Genomic DNA, 18,795 nt, shown 5'->3' on the forward strand with positions numbered 1-18,795 from the left:
GTCATCCAACTTTTTAGCTGATTTTTATATGTGCAAGGAAGTTGTTTAATGTGCTTAAAACACCGTGGGTTTTTAGATTTTCCAATAACAAACATAGGTAATTTTTCTCCCGTTGCACTCCCTGCTGCTATGCCTGTTAGTCTGCCTTTACTATTTTTTCCCCCAAAACATTTTTCTCGTGATAAATGGTATGTTTTGTTTGGTAGGCACTGGTAAAATAGTCCAAACTCATCGGCATTGAAAATGTTTTCAAGCTTGTAATTCAAAAGCAATGTTGGAAGTGTAGTTTCATTCCACGAAGCATTCATATTATTCGTCACGGCGGCACTTTCGCCTGAGATTATTTTAAAGCTGATGCCGTTCCTAAAAATAGGAACAGAATAATTGAATTTTAATTACACGTTTAAAAAACGAAATAAATTAAATATAAACAGATACATGTTATTTGTTTATATTAAAATTGAACAAGATTTGACAAAATTTAACTGACCTTTCTTTCCAATTATGAAACCAACAATCAGATGCTTTAAAATCCAACTCTCCTAATGCTTCTGCGAATTTTAGTGCCTTTTCTTTTAGTATGGTACCATCAATTGGTACTTGTTGACTTCTTTTTGCAACGAACCACGTGTATATGGCCTTGTCTACATTTTTGAAATTACCACTACGAAGTTTCTTCCGTTTAGATTTTGTGCCATTTTTTTCCAGTGAGGTTAATAAATTGGTTTTATTTTTAATCCAGGTTGATAATGTGTTCTTTGGGACTCCATACTTTTTGGCAACCTCTTTGTTAGACATCCCAGTCTCTAGGTCTTTTAATGCCTTGCATTTTTCTATTATAGATTTGTTCGTGAGTTTTTGTTTAACGAGCGGCATGTTGCTGCGTTTGACAAAAAGAATAAATTATATATTAAAGGAAAACTTTTCAGAAATTCGATTCTTAAAAAAAATCGAATTTAAAAATCGATTTAAAAATTTTTTATTTTCGAAAATTGGAATTAAAAAAAATTAAATTTTATTAAAACATTTTTGAAAAAAAAAATTTTGAAAAGTTCGAGATAACGAGAGAAAATTGCCTTGTGGACCGAAAACATTGTTCGAGATACCAAAAAGTTCGAGATAATAAGGTTCGAGATATCGAGAGGATTTTAGCCTAAACTAATACGTTATGTCCATGGGACCGCTAAAAAAGTTCGAGATACTCAAAAGTTCGAGATATCAAGTATTCGAGATATCGAGAGTCGACTGTATCACACGATAAAAAACAACTAAGTCAGTACTATCTTCTTTCTAATAAAGTTCTGTTTCCTTTTCAATTAAATCTAAATTCTCTTCATTTTAATGATGAATCTTATTAAATTTGTCAATGAAATCATCTTCCCCTTAAATATCTTATCTAGAATACGCTTCATTGAATTAATATTAGCGGAACGAACTTTACGTTTTATAATAATGACAGACACTTTCTTAAAAAAATGAACTGATATAATAAAGATCAATATAAATAACAAATAATTTGACCATGTAAGTCCAAACTCGCCTTGGTTTCCTACTTCGCTAAAAATCAGAAAAGTAAATGAAAGAACCAAGAAATAAGGGCTCTAAAAAGACTTAAGCTATATATCAATATCAAGAAAAATAAACTATAAATTTAGTATCAGATGCTAGAAAATTTACAATAACAAACTTACTAGTGAGCAATGTTTACCTACACTCAACAAATCTGTGTACCTCAGTAAGCAAACAATTTAGCTAATCTTAAATAAATCTAAGCAAAACACATATATTGTAAATAAATACATGTAAAAAACACTTACACTTTAAATCTTTAGCGTAAAGCTACTTGAACGTCGATAATTTCTTTTAAACCATGTGCTCTAATATTGTGTTAGCATATGTTCGAATAAATGGAATTACATGTTGATTGATATATATTTATATTAGTTACTTGAGGAAGATACGGAAAATACAAGCGAGCGTATGAGAACAACTAAACTAATTATATATTAAGTCGCGTTGCCACCATGTAATCTAACAAGAGCCACAACACTAAATGAAATTAGCGACAGAATTCTGAACACTATCTCAACAATAAGTCAGTATGCAGCAAATGCAAGTATACCCGAGATCATAAATGTAATGAGATTAAGAATGGTATAGACTTACTTGCTCACCAATATTTCTGCAAACAGTGCACAAATCGCTGTCCATTTGCCTATTTTATAAATAGCCTAGATGAATGTGGAGTAGCACCATATACTGTGTGGACGGCTATATATTCCGACTGGTACAAAAGAGTCCATTCTCTGAAGCCCTTTTCTGAGAGAGCTGTCTGACTTACTGCTTAGTTTTTGAAAAGCGAAAAAGAAGAATTGTGAAAAGGAAAAGCTGAGTTGTTGCACAGATGTTGAACGGTTTGTTGCACAGATGTTAAAACATTCAAAGTGGAATTATTTTATAAATGTTTAAGAATAGTTGCAAAATTTTTCATTTTGTATAAGTTCTTATACGATTATTTGTAATTCATCATTAATCAATTTTAGAAAACTATAATTATGATTATTTTAACTGTTTAGTAAAATTCATATGCTCATTAGGGTGGAGTGATTTTCATAATTTTTTCAAAATTCAACTTTAATTAGCCGGGAGTAAGTTCAACAGGGTAAAGTATGAGCTCATGAAAAATTTCAGCCATCCAAAATAAAAAATAGCACGCTTAATCGACTTTGAAAAAAAACTGAAAACACAATTTTTCTTAATTTTCACTTTTTTCTGCAATTTATGAAATTAATTAATAAAAATATCAAACCAGTCAAAAGTTTATTTTTTCAAAAAAATTTATTCATTATAAAATGGTCAAATAAATTAATAACAAGTTATAAAAACTTTTATTTAATGATGGTATTAAGCAATATACGCATTTAAACATTTAACTTTTAACTCGTTTTTCATACCCCATTTAAAAACACATCTGGTAATGTAAAATACAATCAAGTTTTAAACAGCAAACTTAAAATTACTTATGTTATTAAACTGTATTTACAAAATTTACTAATGTAAGTCATTTTTAGCTTTTGAAATTACAATTTGTTGAAAAACTTATATAATTATATTTACAAGGATTTAGGTATTTTTAGTAATATAGGTCTTGAAAGTGCTTACAAACAACTTGAGTAATTTTGACCTTAATCTAATCATAGATGTAAGTGAATAATAATTACCAGATATGAATAAAGGATTAATAATTTGCACGATTTAGTTTTGACTAAAAACTTTACACATAATTGGCACGTTTACCTATTTGGTCTGAAATATCTAGCCAATCGTGAAATTAGATCAGGCTGAAGACCTGCAACCATTACACAATTGGGATAAAGCTTCAAAAATTGTTTCTTTAACCCCTGAAGTGCCTAATTTTTTAATCGAAGACAGTGATTATTACGGTGATCAAATTAATAAACGGGTAACAAAAATAATCATGGATAACTATCAACAAAATCCAAACATGTTTTAAAATTGTTTTTTTATTGTTTTTTTACTACTAACACTTAAATTCATGAATGTAAGTGTTTACCAAAATTTCAATTGCCAAATGCTTGGGCATAAAAAAAATATTTCTAAAATAAATATCTTGCAAATTTGAGTCAAACACTTTACCACTTCCCTACCACTGCATTGGTCCTAAATCCTAAACACACTTTTATATTCCTCGCAATCAAAAAAGTAAAAACAAGTACATTCATATAAAGATGTTTTATTAACATCAAATGTATAAAAAAATTGTTTATTAAAAAACCACAGTTGTTTTTAGTTTTAAAATATGGTTGAATTTTCCTGGATTTTTAGTTTAGTCAAAATATATTTATGATGAACTTCCCTGCCATATACTTGGTGACTAGCCTTTGTAACTAACTTCAAAGCGCGTTCTACGCTCTGCGCGTTAGAAGGAAATTCAGGTAAGTTCAGAACTTCTTTAGTTGCAATTAGTGCATCGATTTCTTCATTCTTCAACAATTTTCTTGGTGCTGGTTCACTGCTTTTCTTAAAGTCAAGTAATTCTGTCCAAAAAGTTGCTTGAAAGTTTATGTCAACATTAACAATATTTGTAACACGGCATTCTTCATCTTTACTCGTCCTGAGTTTTTTAATGACTAGTTACGTCAGTTCCCTCCTGTTAGAACCTTCATCTCTAAGCATATAATATAAAAAGTTCTCAGGCAATAGACATTATGAATTTTATTTTAATTTTTAAAACGAATATTTTGTATTTCCTCTCCTTGCTTCCTTCTCTGTTCTGTCATTTTATAGAATATACTGGGAGAATCCATAAATTTAGAGGAAACCAAACGTATCCACACACTTAGACAATAAAATTCACAAGCCTTACATGATAAAACTAACTTATATATATATATATATATATATATATATATATATATATATATATATATATATATAAGTTAGTTTTTATTAATTTTATATTCCTCTGTTCTTTAAAAATATTGAGTACTGTTCCCTGTTCATTGACTACTATTCTCTGTTCTTTGAGAACATTGAGATCAAAGGGTTATGTAATAGGTAAATATAAAAGGTATATATAATGGTAATACAATGCCCACCAAATGGTTATTTAGCGGCGGTCAAGTGAGATGCATGGAGAATTTTTCAATTTTTGACAAAAAAAAGTAAAAGTAAAAATTTTTTTGCTGTTTTTTTTTTTATTTAGATGTTTAAAAAAACATTTGGCATCACGTAAGTGTTGATATTTTGCCCATTTTAATTATACTCGGCCATTTTTTCCTAAGACTTTTAGTTTTTTTATAATCTAACTTTTCTGTCGCCTTTTTTAGTCGGGATAAGTTGAGCAGGAAATAAATCTATAATTATCGAGTTATTAAATTAACAATTATCGAATACGATAAAGTTTAGCATAATTTTAAATTCTGCGATCTTATAATAGATATGGCATATTTTTTATGCTAGCGCTGGAAAGATCCGTAAAGGTCGGAAAATTAGCTAGTTACCAAAATAGTTTTAATTCAACATTGTTCATATAGTGCTTATTGAAAGTGCAATTCCTAAATTAGTCATTTAATAAGTTTGAAGCAAACCTAAGGTCGGAAACACTGAGTCTGAATAGCAAAAACGAAAGAACTTTTACATTTTAAAGTACGTAAACGCGCAACAGGGGCCTTGCATAGCTAACTTATATGGAACTAGTCATGCTAGACATGTCTCCAAAGAATTTGAATGTAAGGTCTTCATTGACTGTCATTGCTTTTATTTAAGCACACTCATTCTGATACTTGTTGATGTGTTCGAGATATTTTGCAAAATGATGATGCGTAACTGTAACAACACATTATATAAGCCTCCCTGGTCTCAAATTGGGATTCACTTCTGAAGAGAGTATTGATTTCTTAATGGATATCTATATGTATTTGTTCATGAAAAAGACTTTTCGTAATTGTATTAAATGTTCGCCATGCATATCGCGAAGGCGAAAAACCGAATATCCACAAAAGGATACTTACAAAAATATTTACTTTCACTTTATCAGAAAATCTTTGAATGAAAAAGTGTTTTCTGGAGATGTAAAATAAAGGGGGAAAAAAAAAAAACAATCGAAAGCGCTTTGATAAAAACCATGATAGTGTGGAAAGTAAATTGAAGTATCCCAAAAGAGATTTTGTAAATGTTCTGAAAATAGTCCTATTATCTTCCTTTCTAATTCTTTGTATTTTTGAATCATAAACAAACTCATACTAATTAAAACAGGCTCAATCTATTTCATAGTAACTAGGAAGAGAATAAGTTATCGTATTTTCATTATTAAGAGAAGAGTCCTACACTTAGTATAAAATCCATCCAGGTTCGATGGAAGGTTTTGACCGTGACGCGCTATACCGTCAGAACAGAACTTGGTTGTAGAATCATTTTCAAGTTTAACTCTACTAAAGTTAGTTTTAAAATATGCAATGCTGAAAATAAAAATGATAAGTTATTTTTATATCTCATTTTAGCAATCCGTTGCTTGTTAAATTTTCATCTGAAGTTTGCTTTGTAATAGCTTTTTTACCATTTTATTCGGACAGATCTTATTTTAATGCGATGAAATTAGTTGTTCAAAGTCAATTTTGAAAATTTCAAACTACGAAATATTCATTTTATAATTAATGCTATACTTCAGCTGTATTACTTTCAACAGCTAATCACATATTTTGGTAAAAACGTTGTAATAGCACGACAGATAAAGGCAACCAAGAACGTTTTTTTAGATCTAATAGTGAAAAAACATCTTTAGCATCAATCTCTCTTAAACAAATTACCTCTGATAAGTTGTTTTTAAACAATCTGTTCCGTCCTAAGCGGTATATAAACAATGAGTAAAATTACACTAAACTACAAAACAACTTTACGAAACAAAGTTTTTTTTTTTTTGTATAACCATTTTGCATTTGATGGCTGACGAATGCCGCTAGACAACTTTAAGTATCATCAATAGTTGTATTTTCATGGTTTTATATAAATAGTTTATAGTAAAAATTATATATTTTTTTAACAATCTTTTTCAAAGTCAATTTCACTAAATGGTGTTTTGAATAACATAAAACAACACAAAGATGTAACTAAAATTAATATTGAGGTGCATACAACTAACAATTTATGAACAATTGATCGCTCCAGGCTCCTCGCTGTTGAAATGATGCACCCAATACATCATTCTAGAAACTTTAATTTAAAAATTTTAAGATACACCTTTAAAATTATCAACAATTTTGAGCTGAAAAACAAATTAAAATTTTAAAAACTTCTTCATTTAACTAAAATTAATGCAAGTATTTTCAGTGACAGGAAATAAGTTTATATATATATTTTACTATATTTTTATGATGTGCACTCTTTTTAAATTGTACATTTTTACCATACAGTAACGTTCAAATTTCCCTTTCAAACCTTTTTTTTTTTGTATTCTTGGTCAATAGCAAATAATAACTTGCGTTTTATATTCCTATTAAAAGATCTTTTTAAATTTTTTTAGCTCAAACCACAAACCGAGTAAACCGTTAAATTACTTCTGAACGTTCACCCGATACCTCGATGAATTTAGTTTAAGCAAATGACGTTCTTTACGTGAACTGAATAATAATTCAAATGGTTCCTCCTATTAATCATTCCCAGGGATACTTTCACATCCATTCTCATGCTTAATATCTTTCATCTGTTTTGTTATCTACTTATATCGCCTGGTGCTTTTCATGATTTGAGAAAAATCACATTTAAATTAAAAATACTTTTCCCTTTCCCCCATTCCCTTTTGGAGTACCTTTTTATAGTTAGATACAGCATAAAGTAATGCAGCTACAAATTATAACTTATGTGATTTCATTTATTATATGTAAGTTTGTTACCTTTCATATTTCATGTATGTTAACTTTCATATTTTATGAAACATTTGTTATCCTTACTGAACTTTTGATAAGTTAAAAAAATCTTTTGATAATCCAACTTATAACATTTGTATATTCGTGGCTTGTTAAATTAACTATTAGTTTTTAATTAAGTAAATCATTATGTCTAGTCTATAAGAAGTCTTTCTTCTCTTATATAAGAAACTATGGAAACCAAATATGATATGGTTTGAAATATCCTGGAGTGCAAGAAGGTAAACAACGGTTGATGAAAATCTTGATTCAATAAACAAAATACTAACAAAACAGTATATCCTGAGCAAATTTAAATTAATGGTTTTAATTGTGGCCGTAGAAGTAAAAATGGAAAAAACTGATTTTAAATTTAGAAGGTACAGCATGGAGCACAGTACTTTACCATCTTAATTTTTATAATTAGCTTAAGTAGCAAGTGTAAGAACTTGTGAAAATATTCTTCTTCTGGTGATTCTACAGCCGATCTTTACAACATATAACTAATGTTTATTTGCTTTTAAATTACTATTCAAATGTGCGATAGGAAAATTGTGTGCAAATAGGGAACGCCCTTGTCGCGGGTATGACCTCCAAGGGCAATGTAAAGGTCTAGAAACAAAGAAGAAGAGAGGAAAAAGTGCAATTTTATCTTTACGGTTAAGGACGTCCCTGACAGCATTAATACTAAAACACATTATACTTGCTTGTAACAAGCTATACCCAAATTTGAATTAACTCCAGTGCACCATAATGAACCGTATGGAGAACCTCATTGCTGAATAATCCAACACACTTGCAAGAAGGTTAGGCCTCAATTGGAGGTTAAAACTTAGGTTTAAGGAGGAATAATTTCTAAATCGAGAAGAGTACAATAATTGACATTATAAAAAATAAAGTTTTGAATAGCTACCATGTAACCTAGTCCATGTACCATGTAGACTAGTCTACATATATATATATATATATATATATATAAGGCATGCTATCGGAAAAATCTGCCCACCTTTCTTGATCAAAAAAGGATGTAAGAAAGCTTAAATGTATTTAAATCAATATATTTCTGAAAAATTAAGACTGTAAAGATTACATATTAACAAGGAAAAAACAAAAAAAAATTAAGTTTTACAGAAACTTCTGACTTTCTTTTTGATGCCTCCCATAAGTTTCTGGACAGAGTGATTTTTGTATGTTTTAGCAGCGTAATCCCATTTTTTCTTCAAATCTGTAGCTGATTTTACTGTTTTTCCACTTAATTTCAATTTCTTTTTTATGATGGCCCAATATTTTTCAATAGGACGTAATTCGGGGCAGTTTGAAGGATTCATCTTTTTTGGAACCAACATCACTCCATTATCATCGTAAAACTTTTGAGCATCTTTTGAGTAATGTATTGTGGCTAAATCAGGCCAAAACAATACTGAAGTACTTCTATGAGCTTTAATTAGTCGTTTTATACGAGAAAGACAGCATTTCACGTATTCCGAAGATTTCATTGTGCCCAAACAAACATGAATTGGCGATTTTTTGCCGCAAGAGCAAAGTGCCTGCCAAATCATCAATTTTTTCGAAAATTTATCAGTCATTACATAGTTGTATTTATCACTCACATTTCCTCTTATTTTAGAAGCATTGTAGCACTGCCCAGGAATTTGTTTAAAATCCATTTTAACATAAGTTTCGTCATCCATCAAAATGCATCCATTATGTTTTGTTAACAAGTTGTCATACAACTTTCCAGCTTGACTCTTTGCGGTTGAATTTTGTTTATCGTTTCGATTTGGCATTTTAACTACTTTAAAACTTTGATAAGTCTCTGTCGCCGTTTGCGTACAAAAAAATTAAAAACCTTCAGTTTTTTCGCTCGATATCTATCAGACCAATCAGGATGTTCTTCCAATGAATTCTCCAACCGTTCTAGAGCTCTAGGATTTGCTGTGCGTTTTTTTCGACCACTTCCTTGTTTTCTCTGGATAGTTTTCTGTTCTGTAAATCGTTTAAGAACAGAATTTACAGTTCTTCTTGATATTTTTAATGATTTCGCCAACTTTCTATTCGATAAAGTTGGATTTTTTAAGTGTTTGTCCACAATCAAAAATTTTTGTTTAGTTTGCTCGATTGACATTTTGAAACTAAATAATATTTTAAATTATTTTTTTCTGCCAAAATGTTCTATTATACAAACACTACCACACACAAAAAAATAATTTCAAAAAACCACCGTTAATTAGCTTTACCACACCGCAAAAGGTGGGCAGATTTTTCCGATAGCATGCCTTACATATATATATATATATATATACATATATATATATATATATATACATATATATATATATATATATATATATATATATATATATAAATATATATATGTATCAACACTCGAGGAAACAGTAAAAAGCCTTTAGACTATATCGACGGTAGTTGATAAATCAGACATTATAATTGGAATCATTATGTTGCCGGTATTTGCCTTGCAGCTGGTGGAACGTCATTTGGTGTTGTTTCCTTGATACTAACGCTAATAAAAAAGTTTATTGCATCTTCTGCAAAATGATATCAAAGGCTTTGTAAGTGTTGCAAGCCCTTATCGATAGTCATTTTCAGCGGACAAATATAAATTAATAGAACACATATATCATGACTAATTACGTGTTTCCGACTCGTAGGTATAAAACGTACCAGGCGTAGATCTCATTTTGAGATGAGCTTAGATGGTTCAATCATCTCAAAAAAAAGACTCCATTTTTATTTACAAATGGTTCTGCTGATTGCTGTTCCAGCGGAGCTAGACGGTATTAAAATGAAGACAAACTAAGATTTGGTTCTTTTTGTGGGGCCAGTTCATAAATGAGGATCTTCTGTTGATCTTTATTAGCAGCAGCCACCGCTATTCTTTCTTAAACAGCATCTCCATCTTTGCATATACAGCTAGAAATCACACTCACTGTACAGCCTCGGGTGTTGAGTCTTAACATTTCAATTCTACATATCGATTACGTTTCGCTCATGTTATCCAGTTAATGCTGAATATGTTCAGTTGAGTTAGCCTCTTTGCTAGCATTAGTTGAACTCGTGCTACACGTGTTGCACAGATGTTTTGATACGCGCTCTACATCAAGTTCAATAACGCAATCCGAATTTGTGATTTTCCTCTCCAGCGATAATAGATAATGCATTTAGCAACACTGAGTTCTTGCTTTGTTCGCCATGAATTTGATCTGTCACCAAAGTTGAATAATTTCATATTTGTAGAGTTCATTTAACCTTACAATTCTTTTAACCTTACAATGCACAGTGGGCCATGGCGTGCCAAAAGTCAAAATTACATATTTTTCAATTTTTGTATAAAAAACTGAACTATTATTTAATGAACGTAACATTGATTTACATAAAAACATGAGGATTGTTAATCAAAAAACGCGCTTTCACTAAGATTTCTTAATTTTAAATTGTCACCCTGAACAACATTTTAGGCGGTGATGCGCTTTTCTTAAAAAGTTTAGAAAAATATTTTTCATTTACGTTTTGCCATTTAATATTAGGTAATTTATATTACTGCGAATTTGAAATGCAGTTTTAATACATATATTGGCTATCAATTGGCATTTTTGTTTATCTTCTTGAACGTATTTGACTCTTTTTATGATCAATTGAAGATTGTGTGTTTAATGGTTCAACTAACTGCGTTTTTTTTTTATTATACTATGCTTTTATTTTTTCGGCCATGTTTGGCTTGGAATTTTATGGCTGATAGGGTAAAGTGACCAATTCCAGCCGCATCTTTACAAAATTGTTTCTACAGACATATTAACATGAAGGTCTATATGAAAATTAAGCATCTCTAGAAAGATAAATCTTTCAGCATTTAGGATATAATTACAGCATTTATTATAAATGAATATTGTTTGAAAAAACAACGAAAAATAAAAGTATATAAATTAAACCAAAATACAGCCACTATGACCAAATTTCAGCCAGGCGTATGCGGAATGAACCTAATTACAGCCAATATATAAGACAAGCTTTTTACCAATAATTTTAAGAGTTGGCATTTAAAATATTTAAAAATGAATTATATTACTAAATATTGTATCAATAATTTTTTTAATTCCACAAATTAGCCGGTTGACAGATAAACAATAAGTAAAACAGTTTTAGCAAAGTTGGATTTACTTAAAGTTTATTTAGTTTAAATTTAAAAAGAACGTGTTCTTAAACATCAATTAGAAAATGATTGGAGATTTTCTACTCATCTCCTGAAAACATATTTTTTTACTTAACCTGTAAAAAAATATGTTTTCAGGAGATGAGTTGCACCACCTTGTCCATGGGCAATAAAAAAAAAACGTTTACATGTTGCTAACAAACAAAACAAACAAAAGGAAATTTTTTCTTAAATGCAAATAAAAACCAAACATAAAGCTAGGTTTAATATTTTAAATGAAAACCTATTATATGTAAATCAGGATAATTAATGTCAATGTAATAATCTGACCTACTGTTTTAAAAGACTTGCATAGAATGTAATGTTTATATTAAAAAAAAAAAAGAATTCAGTGAACTATATAGAAGACTTTTTTAAACAATAAGAACAAAAATTTTTAACAACATAATCAAATTACACATTGTTTTTTTATACTTTTATTGGTTCATTTTTATAGCAAAGGTTTTTTTCAAGGATTATCTTTTGACAATATCTTTGCTTCCTTTATTTTTAAGTTTTGTAGTCTTTTCAATTTACGCATTTCTTTTTCCGTTTCATTTTAAGCTTTTTTTTTTTACCTGCTTTAATTGTGACTCATATGCTTCCTTAGACGTAAGCACAAAAAAACATGTCTGCATCGTTAGCTTTTTTGCTTTTTGTAAAATTTGCATCTGAATATGGCAAAATATCATTTTCTCCATCTCCTGGATAAGATGAATTTTTAAAAGGAAAATATGGGGCAAAAGATCTAGTTTTTACAAAATCAGAAGTTAAAGGAGTTGAAACTGTAAAATCAATTTCATACTGATTAATAGGCAGTTCAATTTCAGAGTCATACATCATCCTAAAGCTGTCTTGAAACTTACTAGTAAATGCAGTTTTGTTACTTGCAGCTTTTAGTTTTATAGTTTTCATACTTAGTTTCACTAAACCATTAATGCTGTGTTCTGGAATTTCTACTACGGTTATTGGTTCAGCTAAATAGTCATGATCATTTGCTATAGCAAATCTTGGATTGGTAATTATATGTTGTTCCAACTCAATATTCGGTAAAAGTATTTTTCTGCTGTCTGTTGTTTGTTTTATCTGCTCAGCTGTTGTTGTATTATCAATTGTTTTTATTTGATGAAAGAGATTACCCAGTAAACATGCTTTAGCTGGTCCAACTGACGGGCCAGTATTGGCTACAGTTGGCTGTTGGCATTTCTTGCCAACCATTAACCAACTGTGTACCGCGTGTTTTTGAATCGTAAAAGTTTCCCGTAAGTTTTATAAATGTATTTTAGTATTTAGTCGCATGGTCTAAGTGAATATATATTCACTAAGTCCATGCAACTTATTATTAAAATTATTCAAACAGATTCATTCAATAATTAAAACTAATCAATAGAGTTACTTTAGTTTAAAGCTTTTTATCATTTCTTTTCTTTCAAACGCTTTTTTTACCCTTTAATTAAACTTTTAAACTCAAACCCTCCCACACCTCTTAATATAATCGTTACGCTGGTAAGTACAAATATTTTACATTTATCTATTTGTTACACATTCAGATATAATTTTTGACATTGGTAGAGTTTTTAATTTATTTTTATGATGACACCATTGTTGTATTTGTATTAGACATTTTAGCTCTATTTTAACTATTATTGAAAGTTAATATACAGCTAAAATGTATATGTGCGTGTAAAGTATTATGTTAATGTGTGTATTTCTGTATGTAATAAATGTATATGAATGTATATGTATTTTGTTTGTATGTATGTATGTATGTATGTATGTATGTATGTATGTATGTATGTATGTATGTATGTATGTATGTATGTATGTATGTATGTATGTATGTATGTATGTATGTATGTATGTATGTATGTATGTATGTATGTATGTATGTGTGTGTGTATATATATATATACATATATATATATCTATATATATATGGCGCTACTCGACTTTCTTTCCCCCCCCCCTAATTTTATGATTGATTCTGATAGAGAATTTTATGCTGATTAAGAATCGTATAAAAACATGGGTCTCAAAATCAATGGAAAGTGCTCTAATTCGAAGTCAAAGTTGTAAAAAATCCCACTAAAAACCCTAATATTCGCCATTTTTTTTCAAAACGCTTTCATTTTTAACGAAAATTAATTACCGTTTTATTGCGCAATAAACAGACCTGGTTTCCATAAGCCTTATAATTATTTTTTTTAAAGTATTGTAACGAAAGTGTTATAACGAAATGAAATTAATAGAAGATTTAAAATAAAGGTTGAACGTAGAATGTGATAATGTAGAAAAATTGATGAATATCAGAATCAATCATAAAATTAGGGGGGGGGGGGGAGAAAGTCGAGTAGCGCCTATATATATATATATATATATATATATATATATATATATATATATATATATATATATATATATATATATATATATATATATATATAACAGGGTGTCTGCCAGATCAGGGGAAATCAGGGAAAAGTCAGGGAAATCAGATATCTGCAAAAAATCTAGGATTATCAGGGAAAGTAGGTTGAATTTTAGAAAAATCAGGGAGAAATCAGGGAAAATGGCTCTTCATTAAACTTACATAACTTAAATAAGTTGTATATAGTACATGTAATATAAAAGTTTATTTGGCAGATTTTATAAACTTGTCTTGCATCAAGTGAATTGTGAATCTTCACTAGCAAAAATGTAAACAATAATACAACCCATATTAAATGTATCAATACTTGATACATTTAGTGTAGGTTGTATTATTGTTTACATTTTTTCAGTTGAAGAGCATTTTTCTAAACAACTCTAGGTCAATTTTTGTGAAGTTGAATATGGGTAACTTTAAATTAAGTCAAGGAAAACAGGTAGAAGGTCATGAAAATATTAAGGAAAAAACAGGGAAATCCACCTTGAAATACTGGCAGACATCCTTCATATAACATGCATGCGTAAAAGTTGTTATATTCTAATATATATGTTATAGTATAATAACTTATATGTATGTTTTTTTTATATATTGCATAAATGTATGCCATGTGTGTGTGTGTGTGTGTGTGTGTATATATGTGTGTGTGTGTGTATATATATATTCATATAATGCATAGAATTATGGCATTTTATTAAAAAGGACATCGACTTCTAAAAACTATGAGAAAACAGTCCAAAATTTTTGGGATCAGGAAAGAATGGTTTTGGATAAACTATTTGTTTTTTTGTTTTTTTTTGTTTTACTACTTGTTATACATTGTATATGTGTTACGCATACCTACATTGATTATGATGGTGACATATATTGACAAAAGAAAACTATTTATATTTTCTGTAAAAAAAAAAAATTGTGTTTTAATTAAAGTCATAAATGGATAAAGGTTTTAAATACATATTTCATGTTACAAAAATACACATTTCTACTTTTTTATGCAGATAAAGGTTTTAAATAACGCTCTTTTCCATGGCCTTAATAACACAGCACAAAAATGTGCTAGAATACCATTTTTACAGCAATCAATTCACCTACAGGGATAAATAACATGAATGTTTAAAATTTTAACTCCAAATATTTGAGTTCCATAACACCTTTATCCATGTATGTCTTCAATTTAAAAACTAGATTGTGGTATTGAAACCAGTTTTCCAATAAGATTCAAATGCTATGAAATATTATTTAATTATTTATGTATGTTTATAGAGCAGTTAGCAGCTTTGGAGTTAAGATTAACAGAACTGGAGCAAAAAAACAAGTTTTTAGAAGTTTAATGTTTTTTGAATAATGAAAACATAGTTGTTCCCCCTGGTCTTCTAATAGAAAGTAAGCAAGATTTGGAGAAGATTAACCTTATGCTACAGATGAAATCTGAGATGGCTCTCTATGTAATTTGAAATTATTTTCTATATTATGTTTGTAGCAGTCTACAGGTTGCGTTTAAATTTGTAATTATTATTTTATAAGATCAAAGATAAGTTTTTTTATAAGTCTTATAATTGTAATTTATCAAAGGTAATTTAATAATACCTTAGTTATATGATACCGCATTACATTTTCATTTACCTTTGAAAAAATAATTTAATTAAAAAAAGTTGTAATATGTTTGTTGTAATATGCATTATTTGTTTTTAGGTCGAATATCTGCGTTCTATTGGTGGTAAAGTTGAACGTGTGTTGGGAGCCATGTTTTCTAAAAATTTTAGCATTTTCTGTAATCTAAAAAGACCTTCAAGTAAGATGATACCTATTGGAATTGGCAAGATTAAGTTGCGATGTTATCATTTTGTGTTAAAGTGCTTACTATGTAAGTGTTATTAGTTATGTAAATTTTTAGTCTATTTAAGTTAACTGTATTATTATATTTACAAAAATATGTTAACAACACTAAGAATTAATATAATATGTTGGTACTTATGACAATTACCAGTGTTGTCATTAGTTGTGAATTTGTAAGATATTACATTCTCCCTTGGTGACTTGAACTTATCAATGCCGTATTTTATTATAAACTAGAGATGTTAATTGCCAATGTAAACCATGATTTATTAGTATACAACTATATAATTCTTAAAGAGCATATAGAAGTTTTTCTTGAACCTATAAGCTAATTTCTCTCGGTTATCATATGCACATATTTTTAAAACTGCCAACCAGTTAATGAAATTCTCGATTTGCAAAGTATATGCATAAAAACTTAAAAATAACACCTGTTCCATAAAATTTGAGACTAACTTAAATAAGCGATATTTGATTAGTAAGCTTGATAAAATAATTAGTATTTGGTATCAAATGAAAGCTCCATCTTTCCTCTTTCAATTAGCATATAATTTCTTTGATTATTTTTTGTTTAGGTAACAATTTAAAATGCTAAATCAACAAGCCCTTAAAAGTCGTGTGTATAATTTTTATAAAAAAAAACATGAAGATGGAAAACACGTTGTTTGGAACCATTTCAAGATGGAGGGCTACTCAAAAGCTACAATTTATAGATATATGAACAGTTATGATCAAAATAAACCATTGGGTCGCAAAGCTGGAAGTGGAAGAAGGCCTACTCTTAATACACAAAACAACCACATCAAATTAAAGAAAATGTTTAACAATCGAAGAGGTGTGTCACTTTCAAAGGCTTCTAGAAGACTTGGTTGTAGCAAAAGCACCATCGGACGAATCTTAAAGTGCTTTAAAAAGCCTATTCTTTGTTATAAAAGAAAAAAAAGACCAAGCAGAACTCCTGAACAGAGGCTTTGGGGTCGCCGAAAATGTAGTCGACTTTATTCAAAATATCGCAACCATGAATTTATTATTGATGATGAGTCATACTTTACTTTGTCGAATAGCACACTGGCTGGTAATAATACATACTATTTAAATAATCAAAAATTGACACCAGACATTGTTAAGTATTATGATGTTTCAAAGTTTGAAAAAAAAATTACTTGTATGGATGATCTCCCCTAGAGGGGTCATCTCTATTTACATTGCTCCTTCTGGCCAAGCGGTAAACCAAGAGATCTATTTAAAAGAGTGTTTACAAAAGCACTTGCAACCTTTTATTAATAAATATTATCGAGACACCAAGTATATCTTTTGGCCTGATTTAGCAACATCTCACTATGCTAATTTGGTAACAAAATGGTTAAAAACCCAGAAGATACCATTTGTTCAAAAAAAAGACAATCCAGCAAACTTACCAAAAGCTCGTGCTATAGAGGATTTTTGGGAAATGCTTAAGCGGTATGTGTACAAGAATGGATGGTCTACAAATAATATATCTAACCTTGAGCGTCGGATTCGTTATTGTACCAGTAGACTTGACCTAAATGCTGTACAAAAGCTGGTACAAGGTACCAATACAAGACTTGATCAAGTTTGAAGATATGGAGTCTTGTGATAACTTTATTTTTATTTTCCTATTCTGCGTATTTAATTCTAAGAACATACCCAAAAAAAAATTTTTTATAGTGTTTAAGTTTTTATTCAAGTTTAAAGCCAGTCTCAAATTTTATGGAACAGGTGTGGACTTAAAAATGATTTCTATTTAAACCAAAAACAAATTGAGTTTTTAAATTTATTTTCATTTTATTCTTTTAGCAACAGTAAGAATTCAGTCTCTTAATTCCAAGGATAAAGATATTTACCCGATCGTTTCAAGATGATTTCAGGGCGCAATTGATCAAGGAGATGGGCGAATAAATAGATAGACGAAAACTAAGGTTATAAAAAATCAGTTGCAGTTAATCAATGGAAAGAATATTTAGTTATTATTTTCTTTTGCAAATTTATAAAAGTTTATTTATCTTGGCTTTATTAAAATTCTAATTTTTCTTAATTTTTTTTAATAATTACCTAATAAATCGCCACGTTTTTAAATACTAGCGTTTTAAAATATTGTTTTTAATTAAAGCTGCAAATATTAATTTCAAACCTTTAACTATATTAACTACAATAATAGAATATTTTTAGTTTTTTATTTGTATATACTTTTCTTTAATGATCTGGAAATAAAAGTGTAATGATCAAAAATTTGTTCATTATGTGTATTCAACTAAGTTATCTATAAATAATACAATATTTTGTGTAGACAGTAGTACTGTTTGACTGGTAAAATTTGACATACAAACAATCACTATTATATAGAAAATTAAATATTAAAAAGCAAAGTTATACTTTGTTATTAAGCAATATTCAAAGCATGATTTATAACTTTTGCACTTTCAATTTAAGCGCAAAAGCGAATTTAAAAAATCGCGAAAAAAAACCATATATTTTGGGCCGGTAATGGTACCAACTGTTAGCCAACTGTTTTATTACTGTTGGGCCGTTAATGGCAACCAATAGTTTAAAAACAGTTGGCTAAGTGTTGGTAAAAGCGTTACTTTTTTTTGACGGTACCAACTAAATAGCCGACTGTTGGCCCAACTGTAGCTAATAGTTGGTTATTAGGATCGGGACAACTACTTACCAACTGTTCGATGTTTACTGGGTAGTCACTAACCTGTCTTCAGAATACACATAGTTTGGCAAGTAGGCTTCAGCTGGAATAATCGAAGGATTATATGGAAAGATTCCACATGATTTAAAGCCAGATTCAATATTGGCTTTTGTCATACTTTTATTTTAGGCCTTGGTTAAAAGTCCTGTGAAATTGGCCTTGTTTATTATAACCCCAGGGT

General features: G+C 29.3%; 1 protein-coding gene across 4 annotated transcripts; it reads left to right on the forward strand.

The window, feature by feature from the left end:
• The first annotated feature begins 13,034 nt into the window (after positions 1 to 13,034).
• LOC149881440 (uncharacterized) lies at positions 13,035 to 17,987 on the forward strand. Of its 4 annotated transcripts, none has more exons than XM_090067844.1 (4): positions 13,035 to 13,140; positions 15,323 to 15,504; positions 15,752 to 15,923; positions 16,471 to 17,987. In XM_090067844.1, the coding sequence occupies exons 2-4, from the start codon at positions 15,472 to 15,474 to the stop codon at positions 16,488 to 16,490; spliced, it is 225 nt and encodes a 74-aa protein (XP_089923970.1). In that variant the 5' UTR covers positions 13,035 to 13,140; positions 15,323 to 15,471; the 3' UTR covers positions 16,491 to 17,987. The 4 variants fall into 4 exon arrangements, with proteins under 4 accessions (XP_089923970.1, XP_089923968.1, XP_089923967.1 ...); XM_090067842.1 differs by lacking the exon at positions 13,035 to 13,140 and having other exon boundaries at positions 14,078 to 15,504; positions 16,471 to 17,466; positions 17,714 to 17,987; XM_090067841.1 differs by lacking the exon at positions 13,035 to 13,140 and having other exon boundaries at positions 14,078 to 15,504; positions 16,471 to 16,970; positions 17,714 to 17,987.
• The last annotated feature ends 808 nt before the right edge of the window (positions 17,988 to 18,795 follow it).

The sequence above is a fragment of the Hydra viridissima genome, unplaced genomic scaffold (assembly GCF_058129835.1).
Source record: "Hydra viridissima isolate aposymbiotic clone 2 unplaced genomic scaffold, HvirCarnegie_v1 scaffold_12, whole genome shotgun sequence".
In the NCBI taxonomy this organism is placed as follows: domain Eukaryota; kingdom Metazoa; phylum Cnidaria; class Hydrozoa; order Anthoathecata; family Hydridae; genus Hydra; species Hydra viridissima.

Excerpts from the sequence above, each read along its gene's own strand:
- LOC149881440 (XM_090067841.1), top strand. The coding sequence starts at position 16,484 with ATGCTAAATCAACAAGCCCTTAAAAGTCGTGTGTATAATTTTTATAAA. Across the intron at positions 16,971-17,713 it reads GTCGAATAGCACACTGGCTG|CAACAGTAAGAATTCAGTCT; the intron begins GTAATAATACAT and ends TTATTCTTTTAG.